The sequence below is a fragment of the Aulonocara sp. 'chitande type north' Nkhata Bay genome, linkage group LG3, assembly GCF_057382095.1.
Source record: "Aulonocara sp. 'chitande type north' Nkhata Bay isolate Kocher_YH1m ecotype deep benthic linkage group LG3, A_spYH_male_GT1.1, whole genome shotgun sequence".
Classification (NCBI taxonomy): domain Eukaryota; kingdom Metazoa; phylum Chordata; class Actinopteri; order Cichliformes; family Cichlidae; genus Aulonocara; species Aulonocara sp. 'chitande type north' Nkhata Bay.
The window spans coordinates 67,668,514-67,690,191 of record NC_141346.1 but is presented as its reverse complement, the minus strand read 5'-3'; the positions used below and the strand labels follow the sequence as shown (position 1 = coordinate 67,690,191).

The window sequence follows — 21,678 nt, the reverse complement described above, 5'->3', positions numbered from 1 at the left end:
ATTGGTGGAAAAATGTACCATGTCGACCAATCAAAACATGGCATTAGTTGTTGAGGGAGGGGGTAAGTTTTAGGAGTAAAAAACAATGAGGTGCGTCAGAACAATGAGGCGACTGCTGAATGTTACAGGTGTTACAGCAGTGATACATCTCCTGTTGTCAGGCCTGCAGGTATCAGGCTGTTGTTCTCCTTTATCTCATAGTGGACAGAAATTCTTTTTTTGCAGTGGCACAAATAATTTGTGTGGCATCAAATTTGATACAGAACAGTTGATTGTTAAATTGAGTTAGGGCACTAGAAATCGGGCCACCATCTGGGACGGATACTGGTTAATTGATCGCAAAAAAGTTGGACTTTATCCGCTAGGCAGTTAATATTAAATTTGTCAAAATTGTGTAGGTGCTAAGCTGTCAGGCCTGAGTGTGCTTGTGGTTCCTGGTCCTAAATCTAGTCGTCCAAAAGTTCTAAACGACTTCAACAACAACAACAACAACAACAACAATCTTTATTTATAGAGCACATTTAAAAGCCTTGGGCATACCAAAGTGCTTTACATAAAACAATAAAAAATAAAACAGTTCACACATTAACATCAAATTCATAAAAGTAACGGATTATGTTCACAGATAAAAGCCACCAATAAGAGTAAACTGCAGCACATAGGTTATAGCAAGGTAAGACTGTACCACCATGATAAAAGACACCAATAATGGAAAGATAGCAGAGAATTTAATACAATAGGTCACTGCAAACAAGCCAGCATTTAACTGGTAGAAAAGGCAAGTTTAAAAAGATATGTTTTTAGCCGTGATTTAAAAGAATGAATAGAATCAGACGCCCGGATGCCAATCGGGAGATTGTTCCACAGCTCCGGTGCAACTAGAGCAAACGATCGATCACCTCTAGATTTCAGTCGAGATCTGGGCTGAACCAACAGTAACTGTGAGGATGACCTTAAAGCCCTAGCAGGAGCATATGGGTTTAAAAGTTTCTTAAGATAGCTTGGTGCAGTGTTATTGGTAATTTTAAAAGTAAACAACAAAATTTTAAATTGAATACGATATTTGACAGGCAACCAGTGCAGATCAGCAAGGACAGGAGTAATGTGGGCAAACTTCTTGGTTTTAGTTAGAATGCGTGCTGCAGCATTCTGAACTGTCTGTAATCTATGTAAAAGGGTAGAGTGGAGACCACAATAAAGTGAATTACAGTAATCTAGCCTTGACGTTACAAAGGCGTGGATGAGCTTTTCTAGGTCTTTATACGGGATATAGTGCCTGGCCTTAGAAATAAGGCGAAGCTGGTAAAAACTGGATCTGACAACAGCAGACACTTGTTTATCAAGTGTTTATCAGGCCTGCTGCCCTCACCTCAGTCTTTGAAAAAATCATCAGAAATGTGATTATGGAAGACACTGAACTTCAACTTGATTCAATGCAGATTGCACATAAGCCCAATAGAGGAGTGGAGGATGCGCTTTTGATTCTACTTAACCTGATTGTCAAACACGTAGAGAGTAAAGGACTTCAGTTCATCGATTTCTCTTCTGCTTTCAATAACACAGCCCCAGATTTGAATCAAAAGACTTTTAGAACAGTTTGAAATCCGGACAAACCTGAGCAAGTGCAGTCATATAAATATCTTGGGGTCATTGAGTCTGTTTTATCATGAGAATGATGCAGGACAAAGTCTTATAAAAGCAGCTTTGTCCCTGCTACCATCACTAAACTTAATAACTAATAACTGTTTTCCTGATTTGATTCATCTTGTGTAATTTCCAAATATGTGTCTGTCAGGTTTAAATCGATGTGTGTGTTTGTGAAGGGATGACAAATGCTATTATTTTTCTGTAAAGCAAAATTACCTAAAAGTAAAGTAACCTTGATATGTCAGGATGTAGATGTCCCACCCAAAAATGTCATCCAGCCCTGAAACATCGGTACTGTTCAAGGCACCATTGCTGTCCACACGTCCATCAGAGTGTTAGAGGTGGCTGCCACGGATGCTGCAGTCTGCTCTCTGTTTCCATGAAACAACCACACTTGAAATGATCATTAAAGCTACCTGTACTAAAGGAAGCTGAGAACATGGAAGACGTGGGACTGACTATGGCTGTGTCCCAATTCAGGGTCTGCACGCTTGAAGTACACGCACTACGCGTACTACGTACGGTGCGTACTATAAGTACGAGAAGTGCAGAAGTGAGAGGCTTGTGAAATGGGACGGTATACGCTTCGTCGCGCTGTTCAGGTTGCCTAGCAACCATGATACTAACTGCGAGACACGTTACATACAGCTTTATTTGACAGAAATGAAGGAGAAAAATGTTTTGTTGGTCATTCATTTTTGTCATGACATCACTTTGATTAGTTGAGTATCTGGGGCTGAGACCACGGGACTGTAAAACGTGATTGTTGGGCTTCATTTCTGTGCTGAACAGTCATTTAAGATTAGTTAGTAAATAACAATTAGTTAATGTTGTTCATGAGACTAAAGTCATCTCACTGTGGTAATGTAAATATAATATGGCCAATATTATAGTATTGTCAGATTATTATGATATATATATATATATATATATATATATATATATATATATATATATATATATATATATATCCAGTCCAGTCTGAACGACATTCCAATGTCGTTCGGACTGGAGAAGTGTAGTCGGATGGTAACAAAGAGAGGGAAGGTAGTCAGAACTGAGGGGATTGAACTACCAGAAGGCAACATTGCAGACATAGAGGACAGTTACAAGTACCTGGGGATCCTGCAGGCGAATGGGAACCATGAAGAGGCCGCTAGAAAGGCTGCAACCACCAAGTACCTGCAGAGGGTCAGGCAAGTCCTGAGGAGTCAGCTGAATGGTAAGAACAAGATCCGGGCCATCAACACATACGCCCTGCCCGTGATCAGGTACCCTGCTGGGGTAATAGGCTGGCCAAAGGAGGAGATAGAAGCCACTGACATAAAGACAAGAAAGCTCCTGACCATGCATGGAGGGTTTCACCCCAAGTCCAGCACCCTGAGGCTGTACGCTAAGCGGAAGGAAGGGGGCCGGGGACTGGTGAGTGTCAGCACCACAGTCCAGGATGAGACAAGGAACATCCAAGAATACATTGGGAAGATGGCCCCAACTGACCGAGTGCTCAGTGAATACCTCAGGCAGCAGAAACCCAAGAAAGAGGAGGGAGACGAGGAACCATCATGGAAGGACAGGCCCCTGCACGGTATGTACCACCGGCAGATAGAGGAGGTGGCTGATATCCAGAAATCCTACCAGTGGCTGGACAAAGCTGGACTGAAAGACAGCACAGAGGCACTAATCATGGCAGCACAAGAACAAGCTCTGAGTACAAGATCCATAGAGGCTGGGGTCTATCACACCAGGCAAGACCCCAGGTGCAGGCTGTGTAAAGATGCCCCAGAGACAATCCAGCACATAACAGCAGGGTGCAAGATGCTAGCAGGCAAGGCATACATGGAACGCCATAACCAAGTGGCCGGCATAGTGTACAGGAACATCTGTGCCGAGTATAACCTAGAAGTCCCGAGGTCAAAATGGGAGATGCCCCCAAGGGTGGTGGAGAATGACCGAGCTAAGATCCTGTGGGACTTCCAGATACAGACGGACAAAATGGTGGTGGCTAACCAACCGGACATAGTGGTGGTAGACAAACAGAAGAAGACGGCCGTAGTGATCGATGTAGCGGTTCCGAATGACAGCAATATCAGGAAGAAGGAACACGAGAAGCTGGAGAAATACCAAGGGCTCAGAGAAGAGCTCGAGAGGATGTGGAGGGTGAAGGTAACGGTGGTCCCCGTGGTAATCGGAGCACTAGGTGCGGTGACTCCCAAGCTAGGCGAGTGGCTCCAGCAGATCCCAGGAATAACATCGGAGATCTCTGTCCAGAAGAGCGCAGTCCTGGGAACAGCTAAGATACTGCGCAGGACCCTCAAGCTCCCAGGCCTCTGGTAGAGGACCCGAGCTTGAAGGATAAACCGCCCGCAGGGGCGTGCTGGGTGTTTTTTTTTTTTATAATTGACTTTAATTATTAAACATTTGCATATAAATAAGTGACGTCATATTCAGTACTTTTGACAGTTCACTCTACATTTAATTTGTTTTTGATTGAAATTGAATATTACTTAAACTCTCTTAAATTAACTTCCAATAAAAAAGGTTTATCATTGATTGAAATTCATTCAGAAATGTTTAACGAATGAGCTGTCACAACTTTCAAGTACAAAGTTGTTATGAAGTCTGTCACATTCCCCCCCTTTTTCTTTCTTTTTTCTTTTTTATCCTTTATTTATTTATCCTTCTTATTTCACTGTACTGTATATTGGTACTCTTATTTGCCTTATATGTCTACTGTACAAACTGAACTGGAATGACTGACTGTTCGCTTTATAATTTCAATAAAGTTTGGGAAGAAAAAACAAACCTCTTCGGCCGCTCCCTTCTCATCATGTTTCTAGGATGGAGCCGTTTGGAATAATGCCGCCCTCTGCTGGACAGATATCGTATTGTCCCTGAGTGCTTCTGATCCTCAGCACTTTCTATCAGGAGACAACGCACCCAGGTCCCATTTGACGTTGTTCACTTGGTGTTCTGAAGCCCAGTACGGACCTTAACACGGGCTCCATGTGGACATATTAACTGTTTTTTAAGACCAGTTTCTTGAATTACATGACGGTGTGATTTTTATTTTGTGCTTTTAGTGCAGAGAGAGTCTCTGTGGAGGTTGGATGTTCTCCCCGTGTTTGTGTGGGTCCTCTCAGGGGACTCTGGCTTCCTCCCACAGTTCACAGACATTCAGGTAGTGGGGTTAGGTTAACTGGTGAATAAGTGTGAGCGTGAACGGTCATCTGTCTCCTCACCCTGTGTTAGCTGGGATCCACTCCAGCTCGTACATGCCCGTCAGGCACCATCCTCATACCTGTTCTGGTAAATCCAGTCCTGGAAGACACAGCTCACCTGGAATCTGTGTTCATGTTATAAAATGTTACATTTCATTAGAAGTTGGTTGTATTCCAGTTTTATGTTGCAGTTTTCACTTTTGAAAGGGAAGGTTAGTCCAGCTCAGTCAGATGCTGAATGCTCTCTTTCAGTACGTTGTTGTATTAAACGATGACTCAGCAGACGACACATTGTAGCCATGTTAAAAATCATGCAACAGACCCTTGGTCACGATGTCATTGTGGGGATGTCTAAAGGCTGGGTTCCTTCTAATAACCGTAACAAGTGTTTATGGCGCTCCTTGAGATGCTGGGTAAAAGTTCAGCCTCTGAAGACCTCGACGTGTTTGAAGTTATCGACAGGCTGCAAGGTCCACTTCAAAGGTGTTCTATGTTAGATGTTGGTCAGGTTAATCAAAATGGAAACTGTTGAACGTTTCAGAAGTTTACACATTAACCAACATGGTCCAGCACTAAACATCGTAAAGCCTTTAGTTTATGGAGAGAGGATGCTGCCATCAAATTCAAAATGGGCTAATATTTTTCTTTAAATGTTTCATTTTCTCACTTTGTTTAAAATACTGGTTTATAGGATTTGCAAATGATTGCATTCTGTTCTTAATCATATTTAACACAGCGGATCAAATGTAGGGAAGTGGGTGTTATATTCAGATTGTGGGATACATTTAGGAAATGTAAAACTTTTGATGTTAATGTTGTTTATTTGCAGGGTTTAAAAATAAATGTGTTTATTGTTTGAAACTCATACTTGGCCTTCTACTCTTCATGGCTGCTTAACGAAGCTAACAGGGTGGACAGTCTGAGGAGCTGGGAAAGAAAAGCGTCTGAACTGCTTTAAGTTTCTTGAAGATGTTTTATTCAAGAAGTTTCTTCAGTTTTTGTTTTTTAATAAACACCATATACACATTTAAGTTCAGGTTTTAGCAGATATAACACGTTACAGTTAGCACGTAAGAGATTTGGGAGGAAATTCTTTACAAAAACATAATTCACAAGACACTTATTTGTGACATACGTATCTATTGACATATAAAAGACAATTGAACAAAGGCTAACTAACATCTGGGCAATAAAACAGAATGGAATAGAGAATATTAGTATTTATACATATATAAAACTCTCTGTGACGACCTTTACAATGTTTTTGCAGGTGGAATGAGAGATATGAATAAAGTGCAATATGCAGTAAATGGAACGATGTGCATTGATGTTACAGATCGTGAAAAGTAGTGAAGTGAATTTGTTCATAACAAGCAAAAATCAAATATGTTTGAAACTGACCACTAAATGCTAACCAGAGGTGTCAAAAGTGCACATTCTTACTAAAGTTTAGATACCTCGGGGGTCTGACCGTTGTTGTAGCGCTAACAAAGTGCCAACGTAATCAGTGTAAGCAAACTAGATGATTCCTACAATTATATAATTATTAACAGCAAATTTAGACATGAAAGACTCTGTACCAACCTTTACGATCCACTTGCAAGGTTTCCACAGTCGATGATCCATGCAGGAACGTATTTCCACCTATCATGGAGGTCACGTGTTTCCGGTTACTGTGGAGCTCCCCAGTGGCTGCAGCCAGACCCTTCTAGGTTAGTGTGGAGGTCGCAATATTAGCACCATTAGCAGGGCACTGTGTGTTGCAAATGTTGGTAAATCAGTTTGTGCACATAACTGAAATGTTCCCCTCTCGATGTTTAGCACTTTGACAAAGGAGCAAAGAGAAATTCCCACGTCTTCCACACAGTGTTCTCTGTGTGAACACAGACAGTGTTTCTTGTACCCAGTTTGTAGGAGCTGGGATTGGACTCCACCACAGCAGCCTCTGTGTGGGATAGATGCAGTGCTCTGTAGTATAAAGCACTCTGTCAGGAAGCTGGACTCTCCAAACCAGCAGTCATCGTCTAACATCTGCCTTCTTCAGCTGTAACCGTGTGTTTCTCTTGTAAACTTGGCTCTGATCATATGTGCTGTAATATTCCAGCTTTGCTTCCCGATCGTGCTGCACAGTCTGCACATGCTGGCCGGCTCCCCCAAGCTGAGAGCAGTGGGACTGCGCCTCATGACCGCTCTGTGGAAAAAACAGGTTTGCAATAATAACGCATTTCTATAAATGTCATATTCATGTGTTCAAAGCTTCTGTTTGTCTTTGATTGTGTGCTGCTTTGGTCATGTCTGTAAGGACCGGGTCTACCCAGAGCTGCAGCGTCTAATGAGCCAGCAGGACAGCAGGGTGGTGCTGGGGAGGGACGCCCAGTGGGAGCAGATCCTGGCCAGGGCCGCCTGTGTCAGGGACATCTGCAGAGAGAGGTGGGTCCTCCCATACTTACAGAAACAGTGGGCACTTCCTACATTCACTGGTTCATTCATTCAGTGGACTTTGCATGCACAGTGCAGACAGTGTGAGCTTCCAACACCAGGATTCTTCATCTTCCCTTCTAATGAGTAATAATCACTGACTGGACTCTTCATAGATGTTTCTGCTCAGCAAGCTGATGAAAGTTCAGAAACATAGAAATATTTGTTTTTTCAGTCACATCACATCAACTTTGCTTGTTAAGATAAATGAATGCACTTTGTAGCTTTGCAGTGAATGAAGCCTCAGCTCGACGCTCCACTGAGTCCCTGTTTCTCCAAAAATCAGCAGGAGTCCAGTTTTAAATATTTCCGTACAAATGTCCAGAGCAGCTACACGTGCCTGAATCCAGAAGGATCAAAGTCTTACAAAGTTCAGTTCAAACAGAGAGACTGAGAGGCAGCTAACTTCCTGTCTCTGCCAGACTATCAAAATAAAAGCATACATTTGAAGCAAAAGAAATCCAACTATGTCAGTCTGTAAGCATTGCTTCCCATATAATACAACTCTAAGCAAGTGAGCCATAACTTTATAGTTTTAACCTTTAACCCAAAAACTATGTTGATCATATAAACTCCACAAACTGCATCCAGGCTCCTGCACACGTCCTTTACATGTTAGCTGTTAGCTAATGCTTGTCAGTTTTTGTGAACTGGCCTTTATGTGTGTTGATGAAATAAAACGATGATTTTATTTGATTATTTCCTTTGTTCTAACCAGCTGGTGCACACTGTCCATCCTCCCGGGGCCTGTTACACCTGCTAACATGTACATGCAGCTTTTTTAGCAGCATTAGTGAAAACCTGGGAAACCCTCTGGATGGATGCTACAGTACAAATTTAGCAAATCATTGAGCTGTTTTGTTGTTTTCACAAATGCTTACGTTTGCTTTTATTGTAAAACATTTGCCTCCATAAGAGTTTGCAATGATAAGAAGCTGTGTTTGGCATTTACTTACTTACACGTGTCCTGGCACTTTTAATGCTTTTTTCTTAAATAAAAATGGTAACAAAATTAGAAGAAACACATTTCCCACTTTGTTCACGCTGATGTGTGTGTTAACCAGGCCTTACCAGCATGCAGGGGACATGGTGGCTGCCATTTCACTCACTTTAAAACAGTGCAACAGACCAGACCTGGCAACCCCGGCTGCTCTCGTCCTGCAGGGACTACAGGAGCTGTGTCGAGCAGAGGTACCTCGCCTGTCTCCATTTGTCTCTTTAAATTCAGGAATCATCATTTTTCTGGATCATAACTTTTGAATCTTTTCCAAAGTTCTGGTCTTAAAACAAATCTTTCTTTCTCAGGTGGTGGATATTATCTCAGCATGGAGAACTGTTTGGTCTGAGCTCAGCTGTCACTCACAGCCAGAGGTGGTTCAAGCCATCGCTGAGCTTTTGGCTCTGGTGCCTCAGCTCACAGTTAAATCAGAGCAGTACGAGGTGCGTCGTAACGTTCATGTTGCTCTGTGTTGAGGAGCTAACAGAGCGACACAGGAACTCCACCAGGTTGTGTTTTTCTCTGTGGTTCTGTCTGTAAACAGGACTCTCACCAGCTGTTTGTATATTCTAACCTCACTGTAGAGTCACATCTCTACATCACTGTGTTTGGTAGCTAAAGTTAGCACATCAATGTAAAGTTGGGTAGAAGCACAAAGTACAGACGTGTGAGGGTCCAGTCCTCAGAGTCCTGCTGTGGTCGGACTTCACAGTAACTAATAAATGGATCAGCGAGTGTGAGCATCTTTTTAAAAACAGAAGGTTTGGTCATTTGTTGCTCTGGAGGATTCAACACAGTGCAGCAGTGGCCGTCCCAGCAGATGAATCCGAGACCATGCAGTGCTGCTTGTTGGAAAGCTTTCCTCCTCTCTAACAATGATATGGCAGTACAGCTTAGGTTTGCAAAGTTGCATCTAAACAAACACAAGACCAAAGGCCAAAACCAAACATGGCGTATTAGCACAGGACGCCTGATAGGGATGCTTTTGGGTTGCAGCCACAGGACCTGCGCAGCACCTTGCAGTCACTGAGTCAGACACAAATTTCTCTGTTGTGTGAACTTAAGCTTAGTGAAAATCGGTGAATGTAAATTGAAACCAACGGCTAAACCTCCTTAGGAAACTCAACTTCTTTGGAGTCAGCACACCCATCATGATGACTTTTTACTACGCCTTCCTGGAAAGCATCATGACCTTCTCCATCACCTGCTGGTCCCACTCTCTCAGCCTTCATACAGGAACAGACTGCAGCATCAGTGTGCTCTAAAATCATTGGCCTGCCTGTCAGAACTCTGGCAGGTTTTCATCAACAGGCCCTTAGACAGGCAGCCAAAATCATCAACGACCCCTCTCACATTCTTCACCCTGCATTTCAATGGCTCCCCTCTGGGCGACGCCTCCGCTGCATTTCCTGCAGGACTGAGAGGAGGAGGAGCGCCACCTTTGTCCCCAAAGCAGCTCTGCTTTTTAACTCCAGCTGATAAGAACATTTCCCACACCAGAAACATAAACTACACTCTTATACTACCAACACTTTACTCACTTTTAGTCACTTACAGTTATTTATTCACCTTCAGTCACTTTAATTTTAAAACTGTGTAATTTTAAAACTGTATATTCTGTGTATTTATTATCTCACTTTTATTGTGCTTATCTTCAACGTCATGCTGCTCTGTTGTATGTTAATTGGCCCTTGGGGATAAATAAAGTCTCTCTGATTCTGATCTTGTTTTTTTTTTTATATTGGTAGTTTGATAGGTTTCGTATTTGTTTTCTTTTACATCATATTAAAATGTATAAATATATAGATTTAAATATATTTGTGTATTCATGTCTGGATTGTGTTTGGTTTTCTTTTATTTATTTCTGCAGTGGTTGTTGTGTATTACTATTTAGATTGTCTTTTTCCATTATTGTAATTGTGTAAAGTTTGATTTGAATGAAAGTTACACTCAAATGCTTTCAGTGTTGCTGTGTTGAGTGTTTTCATGTTTAATGTTTGTATGGAAGACACAGAAAGACATTCAGCTAAAGAAATCTGTGCTAGAGTGACTTTAAAAAATAAATAAACAGAATGTAAATAATGATGTTTAGTATTTGAGATGGAAACTGTTTCTACAGGATCCTGATGGACACTCAAAGGTTTATAAAATGTTCTCATTAGTTGTTTGCAGCAGAAAATCAACCGATGTGAACCAAAACAACAAAAGTGTGTGAGACTACAGATTCTAGAATCAGAACTGCTGATTTCATTACTCTGAACTTTTAAAGGCAGGTTTTGTATCTGAGAGCAGGGACACTTGCTGTGTTCAGTGTGACTCGTCTCTGCAGAAGGTCAGGGCTCTGATAGTTGCAGTTAGCGGGTGACTTACTGGGCAGGTGGATCCTGAGTGTCTGTTGGAGTCAGGGTTCATTATGGTCCTGGTTGCTACTGGAAATAAAGAAACAAAAGGAGGGTGTGATGTTCAGGAAGTACAGACTGTAGCTCAGCAGGTAGAATTACTAACTGGAAGGTTGGAGGTTTGATCCCTGGCTGCTCCAGTCTGCACGCCACGGTATCCTTGGGCAAGATGTGGAACCCCGACTTCCTCTCCGATGCATCCATCATAGTGTCATTGTTAGAAAAAGAAGTGCTTGTGTGAATGAAGCACGCTGTATAAAATGCTTTGACTGCTCATACAGAAAAGCAGCTCATAAGAACCGGTTCATTTTCCAGATAATTCCACTATTAAGACAACAGACATTTGGGAGGCTTTCTCTGAGAGTAACACTGAAAGTCTTGCTGCTCCTCCACAAAATGAACTTCAGATTAAAGACACAGCTCAGCTAAACACAACTCAAACTAATCTACACTATTTTTCTTTATTACGCAGCGTTTTTATAACTATTTCCAGATGTTTCTAAAGATGAAAACAGAATTAAACTCCAGCCTGATGCGTTTCTGAGGTTCCTGACTCTGACCGTCCCTCAAACGCCTCTCTGGGCGTTTCCTTCCGTCGCTTTTACTTTCGCTTTCGTGAATGTTGTGGCGCAGTTGATCGTCTCGAAGTTAAGGTAACGTTAGCAGTCTGTACTGTTTTCCTGGCTGACATCAGCTGTGTGCAGCTTAGTTTCAGCATAAATCTGCTTCGTTTTATGTGAGATCAGAGTCTGGGAACGAGACAGAAACAGTTGATGATCAGCAGCTGAACTCGATGTTACTGTGGATCCACTGACTGATGTCTGTAGGCAGCTTCTCCCGCCTCCATCAGTCTGTTGTGGAAGCCCATCATTATCATGGCATTTGATGGCTCACCTGGTCTTGCTCCACAATCGGTGTCCCCCTTATTCTCATGCAAAGCTCTGTAGTGCCTAAGCATGGATGAGGTGTTGTTGTTATATCCCAGCTCCCTGGCACATAGCAAACACTTCACCTTGTACAAAAGTAACGACAGCTCAACATAAATTGTATTGCACCATCAGTATCATGAAAATACATCTTCTGTAGAAATTTACATACCTTGTTGGGAGGAATAAGATCAAAATGTTCCCACACAGGGGAGGACATCCTCCTCTTCTTAGCTGGCTCCATTCTCTCCTGACTTTCTCTCTTCACTCTCATAAACCTCCAAACTGTCTCCAAACTCTCACTAACCGCAACTCTCCATCAAACACCTACATTTTTGAATGAAGTCTGAGGGGTTTATATCGCTGTCATATCTCGCGGCAAAGTTCGAACCACTTCATGAACCAGTCACGTGGTACAGCCGGGCTTCGGACGTCATCATTTTCAGCTCCTCCCATAAATGAAGCAAGCCTCGATACGCGCTTCGCAGAAACGCCCCCTCCATTACTCGACACACGCTCCGAAGCCTCGATACAGAACGTCCCATCACTAGCTGTAGCATTTGTAGCTGAGGGCTTCAGCTTCCGGGTAACAAGGAAATTACGTCATTCACGTAAATGACTGATTGACAGCACTAACTCTTAATTTTGAGTTAGTTTTTTCAAAATTCCAAGTTAATAAATCGAAATTACGAGAAAATAAGTCGAAATTTCGAGTTCTGGATCCTTCTTTTTTTAGTGACGCAAACGGGCTTCCAGTGTGTGGATGTTGTTTAACTGCTGACAGTGAGACAGGGCTGTCCTAAGAGTCGCTGCCAACACTTCATCTATAAAATGCATTTCTCTGCTCGTTCGCTATAGTCTGCTGTCGTATTTGTATGCAGGTTATTTTCAGTTTAACTGGTGATGTTCATTCGTGTATTGTAGGTGAATGCGTTGATGATTGATCATAAATTAATAAACTGGCCGTTTTTGTTCAATAATTCCTGTTTCATGTTCAAACCGTCAGACAGAAACTCTGCGTTTGTTTTTATGTTCTTCAGCCTGTTGTTCTTGAGGTAATCTGTGATGCGTTCAATGACCCTCCACATGCTCTGAGGCTCATTTGAAGAGAAACAGAACTTCATCTTTAGAGCATAAGTGGGTTTTTGCCCTCTTTATGCCCGCGGTCAGGCTCTGTTTATTGTAGTATAACACTCATAGGACACAGTGACCCGCTGCACACACACTGCACACACACTGCACACAATGACAGCTGCAGAGTTTGTGTCTGATGTATTAAGTATGAAACACTGTTGGGTTAAAATCTGGTCAGAATGAATCCAGGTGCAGGTGTGTCAGTTTAGGACCACTGGACTAACATCCAAGTGCTCACAATATAAAGTGTATTCTGTAGTAACATCCTGGTGTTGCAGCAACAGTCCCACATGGAAACGTCAACACTCAAACTCAAAATCTCTTTTTGTCAACAATAAAATGACAGCAGACCAATTTGATCAAAGTTGGTAAAAAGCTTCAGAAATTAGTAAAATATTAAAAAGTGTCTTGATGCTCAATCATCCAGTAAATCCCCAAAGAGTTGATTCTGTTCATCTGGACGTTTTCAGCAGCATGGATCAGTGTGAGGACAGAGAGGAGGGAGTCCCTCCCTCTAAAAGCACTCTGTGTGGGGAACATGAGAGCCAGACCAAAGCTCAGAGGTGAGATGACCATCTCTAACTGTCCATGACTCTTCTCCATGTCACAGCTCAGCACTCACATCACTGCTCCATCATTATTCACACTCATACCTCTGTGTGTGTTGTTTTAAAGCCCAGAGCTGTGGGGCGTACCAGGCTCAGCTGGACATAACCCTGAAACTAATCCAGAGCCTGGACCTGAACCCAGCTGTGTTTCCTTAAAGAGCAACGACTCGAAGTATATTGTTGTAAACTTTAACAAAACTCTTTTATGTGACAAAGAGTAAGTACATTATTTTTATGAGATTGTTCATCATGTCTTTAATTTAATATTTCCAGTTTTTCCTTCATGTCTCATGAAGCTGTTACATTTATTGTTTTTCTTTTAGGATCAATAAGAGGCCAGAATCTCCTGGACCTGAACCCAGCTGTGTTTCCTTAAAGAGCAACGACTCGAAGGGTGCTGTTATAAACTTTAAAGGCTGTTCTTCTGCTGCTGAGAGGTAATGTGTGTCTAGATGTTGTTCCTGACTCTGTATTTCTGAATAAATCCTCATGTTTAATATCAGCTCAGCTCTTTTTCACACATTTCTATGTTGGTATGTGAAGCGGTGTGTGTTGGAGTGTTTCCACAAACACAGCAGTCAGAGTGGAAAGAGTGGATGTTGTAGGAGGTGTTTGTGTAGTGAAGAGGCTGAGTGTCTGTAGGACTCCAGCTGCTCCAGCAGGTGTCTCCTTTGTGCTTTGCTTCAAACACAGTGTAGGGAGGAGCTTCCACTCAGGTGTTTCAGGTGTTGCTGGATGGAGGAGGACAAATAGTTTTTCCCTTCAGTGACACTTCAGCAGCTCAATGTTCTGGGGAGATGTTTGTCTTTATGAAGGTTTATGGATTCTTGTTCTTACTTTGGTTAAACTGAGCAATACATTTTCCATCTAACATTTAAAGTAAATTTCCAGGTGAATAAAAGATCTGCAGCTGCAGCCTCTGTGATGTTTCACAGTCTGAAAGTAACAAATTCAACCAGAGTTCAAACAAAGGCTTAATATACGTGTGTGTTTGATATAATGCCAACAAGTACAAATAGGTGTTCTTACAGGTCTTAATCACAGAGCTCTGATAAGTCTGGTGACTTTCACACTCAGCAATTTTGCTGCCTTTTATTTTATATTGGCCTTTTTAAAGCCCTTCAAAGTCTCCCACATTCATACAGAGCTTTTAACACCAAACTCCTTTACAGTCCTTCTCCTCTCACACACGATCACACGACTGATTTGTCTGCAGCAGCTGTGTTACTGCTAGTATTTTATTATGTGTGTAATCTCCTCATATTGTTCCTGTGGTTTAGTTTGACTTCCTTCTGCAAACTCAGCTGCTCTGTTGCTGATACACGTCTCCATGAATATGATTGATCAGATGCTGCCAACACCATGTGTTTCATGTGAGCGCTCAGCTGAAACCCTGGGTTGACTTATCGAGTTAATAACAAGCTTCACATGACTGTGAATGCTAAAGTGAATCCAGATAAAGGAAAGAGACCCTGCTAATGTTGGACTCACTTCTTAGTGTAGATCCCAGGAGGAAGTTCAACATAGCCATTCTTTGTGCTAGCTCGACCAAACCTGAGACCACAGTGCAGGGTAATGATTATCATCTGTCTCTGTCAAGGACATTTAAAATCCACAAATAACAAACATAATTATATTTGATCATTGAAAATATGTTTTCACTTAAAAAAGCATGAGCACACTGGTGGATTACAGAAACATGAAAACTCGTTAACAGTAAAGTTAATTTAGGCGTAAACAAAGAGGCAAACATACTTAAGTAGAAGGACTGATGTTTGTGTTAAAATACCCTCTTAAAGATGAAATACTGATTCAACTTTCTCCAAAAGTTGATTCTGTTCATCTGGACGTAGCGTTTTGTGGGAGAAACATTTCGTCTCTCATCCAGGTGACTTCTTCAGTCTCAGCTGACTGCAGGTTTCAATCTTATAAACAGGACATTTGCATAATGACTGAAACCAGCCCACTGAAGGAACAAAGGGCTGGGAGGTCAGTTCCTTAATCTTAATTATGCAATTCTCATGACCATTGACCAAAACCCACTGATCAATGGTCATGAGTACCATTCAAAGAGATTTGGGGAATGGCTGCAATCACAGCATTGTAAGATGGTGACAGATGTACCCTTAGGCCCCCTCCTCCATTCAGAGATGGTCTTTCCCTTTTCACCTAAATGGCGTCTGTTAGGTTTGTAGCTTGAACCCATCCGCTGGAACGTTGAAGACAATATAATTACACTGCTAAGCAAGACACAAATAGGCAAAGTTCTTCATGTTACTCGTGCACGGGAGAGACCGGACAGAGCGCCGTTCCTTCGCTTGACCCCAGTAGCTCTCGTCCGTTCTCCCATACACTATCCTTTTATTGAGGTTACATGAATATACATAGGTTCATTAACATACGACGTCTACATACAAACAAAGAGTACCTTGCCTGTGTGTGTGTGTGTGTGTGTGTGTGTGTGTGTGTGTGTGTGTGTGTGTGTGTGTGTGTGTGTGGGGACTGCTGATCAAAGGGTCAAACATTCTTGGTCAGGAAGAGGGTAGCCTCCCCCTCACCCCAGATGGTTCATCCTAGATAACACGGTGAGGAAGTCCTGCAGTTCATCTAAACAAAGAGCACTTAGACTAGAACAGACGCAACTACGTTAATCCTACCATAAAATAATAAGACACGGTATGACCTCTCATGCTCCCAACGTGCTGTCTAATACACACAAAGTTTGCAGACTATCAAGGATCAAAACCTCTACCAATCTACAACTAATTACAAAACTCTAAGCATATATAAGTAAATATTTCTAAGCATAAATGACAATCAACAATACAAATCTAACATTTCCCCCCTTTTTGACCTTTATGCCTGAAAAGTTCCCAGGTATGAATACGTCATGTCTGACAGTTTCAATGCAAACCTTTTTATACTCAGCATATGTCAAATCACCCTAAATTACTGAAAAGGTACACAGTTCAACAAATGTATTAGCAGTTATCCCATTCCTCATTGAGCTCATCTCATGGCAAACTGCATCTTACGAGCAACCAAAGAAATTGTTAATTTAATAGTGAAACTAAAAAAGTAACATTTTGAAAAACATCTCAACTTGGTGGTGCTTCCTCCGGGTGTGCACATCACATGTCTTTCTGCAGAGTGGTTTAAGCTCTGCAGGGCGTCATGAATGTCTCTTCCAGTTGTTTCCATCACTGTCCATAGGACCAGAGTCCAAATGTATGTAGAATAGACATTCAAACATACCAGTTGGTTTTGTGGTTCGTCAACATGGGTCTCAGCTATTTCCAAGCTGCAGACCTCTCAGCACTCTAGTTTTATGGCCTCTTACCAGCCCCCATCACCTGACTTCAGACCTTCGTCTTGTGAGGGGGATATTTATGACTCCTTAATTGTCCACGCTCTGCAGAAAAAGCTCTCTGTGGAAAGGGTGCTGGGTTCCGTCATCTTACTGCTGTTATGATCCCAGCAGCCTTCAGAGTGTCATCGTATGCACAGTATAGTGGCACAGCATTAGGTGATGTTCATAGGAAACTGCTGTCATCACCACCATAGCTTCTGGTTCCTGTGCTTTCACAGAATCATGATGTCATCCTCGAACTCCTTCTGCGCTGTCGATGGAGCTTGGCACGCTCCCCTCATCCCACGAGTTTTCATGTTCCAACGCTGCTGAAGGTTTAAGGCAGAGCACGTCGTACACCTTAGTCGTCTTCCTCAGCGTCAATATTGAATCTTTCATTGTATTTAAAATCTTGCTGTGGGAAGTCTCCTCTTGATTTCCTGGAAGCTTAGTAGCACAGCTCTCTGTGTGATGTCTGCTGTGCTGAAGATGATCTCTGATCCTCCTGAAGCCTCTCTCCCATCTTGTGGACGATCCTCTCCTCTATTTTGCAGGCAGTTTCATGGTCCTTGCTGTGGCTCCAAGGTCTGATTTCATGATGGGCCCCAATCAGCTTGATCTTTGACCTCAACCACTGCCTGGTCCTGTCAGCTATGCGCTTCTCACTGGGCCTCTGAAGATTTCTCAGGAGATTACTGCTGCACCTGTATTTCCTTGCTAGGAAGACAAACTATTTGGAGAGTATGTCAACAATCATCAAACCACATTCTTTAGTTCAGTGAACTTCACTTATAGGCCATCAAAGCCTCATCTGAACATGGGTGCACCACTTGCATAGGTTTAATATTTGTAAATAAAACGGCTAATCACACAAATCACTGCAACAATAATAAAAAACATTGTTTAATGTTAATCCTTGGACCCCTCCTCTTGACGCATGGACACACCCATGCGTCAACTCACCAAACCTGGATTCCAGTCTTAAAGAAAAAGATTAGCTAGATCATATCCCAGGCAACATCAGGGCATCTCCTCCCCTGGAGCAGCACCACCCTGGACCCATAATCCTGCAATGAAAATGTTAGTGTGCTGTGCATATTAAGTTTGCTTAACACCTGGCTCTCCCAGGAGCCTGCATACACACCATCATGGCCTGGAAAACAAAATCTGGAAGTAAAATCAAACTCCATACCTGTAAACAATTGTATCATAAGGACAAGAAGCATTCAACATCAGCAAGACAAGTGTCATGTGCGGGTTTTCTCAAATCAGCAAACTACAATTATTTTCATAAGTCACCTCAGACATGGATCATCCCATGTACTCAGGCAACATTAATGTAATCGGTGACTGCTCTTAAGCAAAGTCACTCCACTTATATATTACTATGGGCTCAAAAGTGGCCAGCTAATGAGCCCATATCAAACTATCCCAGAAACACTGTATCTCTTATTTGTTTTACTCATGTCACTTGTCCGTTTCAGCTGAATCTTCCACAGCATTCTCAAAGAAACTAACATTAGCAATACACATTGACTGTAGTCAGACAGAGGTCAGACACAGGTCAACAGGTTCCAGAGGTGCCATAAAAACACCATAAAGTCAACCCTAGCTGTGGAAGAAGTAACACCAGTTCTCAACACAGGAAATTTCACACATGTTATTCACATTATCAAAGTAACCTTCACATTTTCCCATCAACACAATGCAACAGCATCACCACTCATAACCTGTAAACACAGTTTTCCTCACACATAAACCCAGAAATCCTGTAGTAGGAAAAAACATCAACCAGTTGTCCTGGTATAAATCGCATCATCAATTCACATGAAGAACTGGCATGCTGTAAGAAAAGAAAATGCAAATATTAGCGCTTGCGCAGGCGTATGCATACTTTGTCACAGATATCTCTGTGAGCAACTCAAGCCTATGAATAACACACCTGATAAATGCACAAACACAGAAAATGGCATTTAAAAGGTTAAATCATCATGCAACCTCGAGTGTTGCTGTCATCTTTCTGCTCCTGTAAAAGGAAACACATGGGTTCATCTGCACCTTTGTCAGGTGGGGGTTAGCTTCACACAATCATGTTCAGTCAGTCAGTCAGATATTTTAAAATTCTTACTCATTCACTCAGTGGTTCCTTCTTTTGCTAATTGTGGAAATTATCATCGCATTCGTTTCCACGCTCAGCAAAACGACGTTATTTCAAAAAGAAAAATAATTTAGACTGGATTTCCTCGTTGAATCCTTTTTGGGGGGGACTCTCATTTCCTAATTGTCCCAAATAAGTGGCTTTCTCCTGAACCCATTTTAAATGTGGAGAAACTCACTTGCAACAATTTTCTTGACAACGTGTAACGCTTTTAATTCCCGACTTGCAGATCTGCTCAAAGAAAAGAAATTCACAAGCAAAAATCAGTGCTTGTTCAAAAATGAAAAATAAAAAATAACAGAGATTATCAAACCAAACTCTCAGTGCACTGTGAAAGTATCAAAATAAAAAGGCCTTGTTAAGTCATGACACAAGCTCCTCATCTCAGGAGGGTAAATCATACCATTAGCATGGTTTATCATACCATCATACTAATCGGCAGGCTCAACTTCACAACAAAAGAAAAATCATCAGCTAGATTCACTCCAAATCAACCATCAGCTGCACAACACACAACATAACCCTAATGTCATATTAGCTATGAGTTTAATCACCCGGTCTGTGCTCTTCACTCATTTAAGCCACAGATCTATTTTATTCAATTTTTCCTTTTTCCCTTCATCATAAAACATGTGACATGCTGTCATGCACTTCACAAAACAGTCTGTTCTGACGTATTCAGAGTTGTGTATCTAAATACAGGATTCACTCGCACATCAAAGCAGGAAACTCAGTGTTTTAGAGTCTCTACTCAACACACAACAAACTCCAACACATCTCATTCACTCGTGCTAGAATTCAATCACCTTTCATTAATCTAAAACCGATCAACTAATTTGCATATCAGCTATTAACCCACTAAGTTGACAGGACGACAGAAAAGCATGTTCAAAATAGTATCACAAAAGACAATTTCCCTCATACAGTAAATTACTTATGCTGCCTCAATCAAGCAGGAAGCTTCTCCCAATTTACCATTTTAACACTAAATTTATTGTCTGATCACTGATTTATCAAACCAGGATTTTTTTTTTTTTTCCCACAAAAGTTAAATTGTTGTCCTGCAACTTGTAGAGTCAATTTTTTTCTTTAGGATAAATTCAGTATTTGATAACAAGTGTCTGCTAAATTGACACTATTGTAACACTGATGAAAGATAACAAGCTAATTTTCATTACATGTGTTTGTGTTATTAGGCAGGTCTAATGCATGTCTGTGGAGCTGCATCTCCAGCAGAGCATGTTCTTAAAGCTGCCTTTCCTACACATTTCTCTGCTATTATTTAATCATTTCTTAACTAATGTGCTATGAGTCTTCATGAGTCATTTTGTGTTTGGAATTGTTAGTAGGGTTAATGCATGTTCTGCTTGTGTGTGTGTGATTTTGTATATGTTTCTATTTTCGCAATGTTTCAGACTCCGTCTCAATTTTCCAACTTAAGCAGTCAGTTTTCTTTTCCCCAGGTTTGCTAACCCAAATTTTGATTTCCCACATTAAATAATTCCTATGTGTTCTCACCTAGTCTTCTCACTCTGTTGTCCTCTCACTCTTTTGTCCTCTCCCTCTTCAACAGTCCCGGCAGTTCTCCTTCAGCTTTGTCCTGTCTAGTAGCTGAAGTGCTGCTGCTGCCTTCTTGGGCGACTTCTTAGCAGCTGCTGCCGGTTTCTTGGCTTTGGCTGCGGCGGGCTTCTTGGCTTTGCTCTCAGTAGCCTTGTTCATCTTGAAGGATCCGGAGGTCCTGGTGCCCTTGGTCTGCACCAGAGTGCCCTTCGCCACCAGGCTCTTGATGGCGGTCTTGACACGGGCCTTGTTCTTGTCCACATCGTAGCCTCCGGCAGCCAGAGCCTTCTTGAGAGCGGCCACAGACAGGCCGTTGCGCTCCTTGGAAGCGGCCACGGCTTTCACAATCAGCTCGCCCATGCTGAGGCCGACCTTCTTGGGCTTGGAAGTCATCGTCTTCTTCTTCTTGGCCTGAACCTCGGCGCAGGGCGTGTTTATGATGGAGCCTTTCCCACCACAGCGCTGGCACGTTGAACGCATCATGAAGGGTCCATTTCTTTCATGTCGCTAGCCGCATGTGGCTTGCCCGAGTCACTCAGTCCTTTTTGAGCATTTCAACATGCTGCCGCCGCAGACCCTGGCCTCAGATCCAGCAAGTTTAGCGCGCTGATCTCCAAAAAAAGTCCCGAAGGCCAGAAAGACGTCAAATAAGTGTCTCGTGCTGAGAACTCAAACAAAAACTCCTCTTCACGCTGCCATCTTGCTCGCCCCTCCGTGAAATTCAACCAATCAGACAGGAAGATGGGTTTGCTTTCTTCTTCTGCTGCTGTTTATCCACATTGCTGCTGCTTTGCTGGGACTTTTTGTGCTCAGGACTTGCTGCTGTCTCTTTATCATGGAGCTGCATTCCTTATCTTCAGGGAGGAGTGAGCTCGCTTGTGAGGTTGAGAAACACATGGCACTGTAAATAAGTCAGCCAGAAACTTGGCCTGCATGTTTCCAATGATGTTAAACTATAACTTTCTTCCGACCGCTGCATGTGGAAAATTGATTCAGGTCTGCTTTTCACCTGAAAGTGACAAACTAAGACATTTCATTATTATCATCACTGCTTAATCAACACACATCTCTCTCTGTGTGTGTTTTTGTGAACAGTCTTTTCTTAAAAGCAGAAAATGAAATTGTAGTTGTTTTTGGCTGATCAACACAAAACCTTTTTCCTATGATTTTTCTTTTTCACTCTTTTTTTTTTCGTTACAATAGC

The 21,678-nt window shown here is 42.1% G+C and overlaps 2 protein-coding genes across 3 annotated transcripts in view; both read left to right on the top strand.

Moving 5' to 3' along the window:
* Positions 1 to 6,523: 6,523 nt before the first annotated feature.
* LOC147336731 (focadhesin-like) lies at positions 6,524 to 8,816 on the top strand. The gene is made up of 4 exons (XM_086285609.1): positions 6,524 to 7,071; positions 7,168 to 7,295; positions 8,408 to 8,534; positions 8,649 to 8,816. Exons 1-4 carry the CDS (start codon positions 7,003 to 7,005, stop codon positions 8,814 to 8,816), a joined length of 492 nt encoding a protein of 163 aa, XP_086141735.1. The 5' UTR covers positions 6,524 to 7,002.
* LOC147336730 (protein NLRC3-like) overlaps positions 8,707 to 21,678 on the top strand; it is a 26,099-nt gene continuing 13,127 nt past the window's right edge. The window contains exons 1-3 of one of the 2 annotated variants that reach the window (XM_086285585.1): positions 13,211 to 13,362; positions 13,475 to 13,624; positions 13,731 to 13,844. In XM_086285585.1, the coding sequence (XP_086141711.1) occupies positions 13,211 to 13,362; positions 13,475 to 13,624; positions 13,731 to 13,844 (416 nt within the window). Of the gene's footprint in view, positions 8,784 to 13,210; positions 13,363 to 13,474; positions 13,625 to 13,730; positions 13,845 to 21,678 lie in introns of those variants that run through there. The other variant, XM_086285584.1, reaches the window with a different exon arrangement.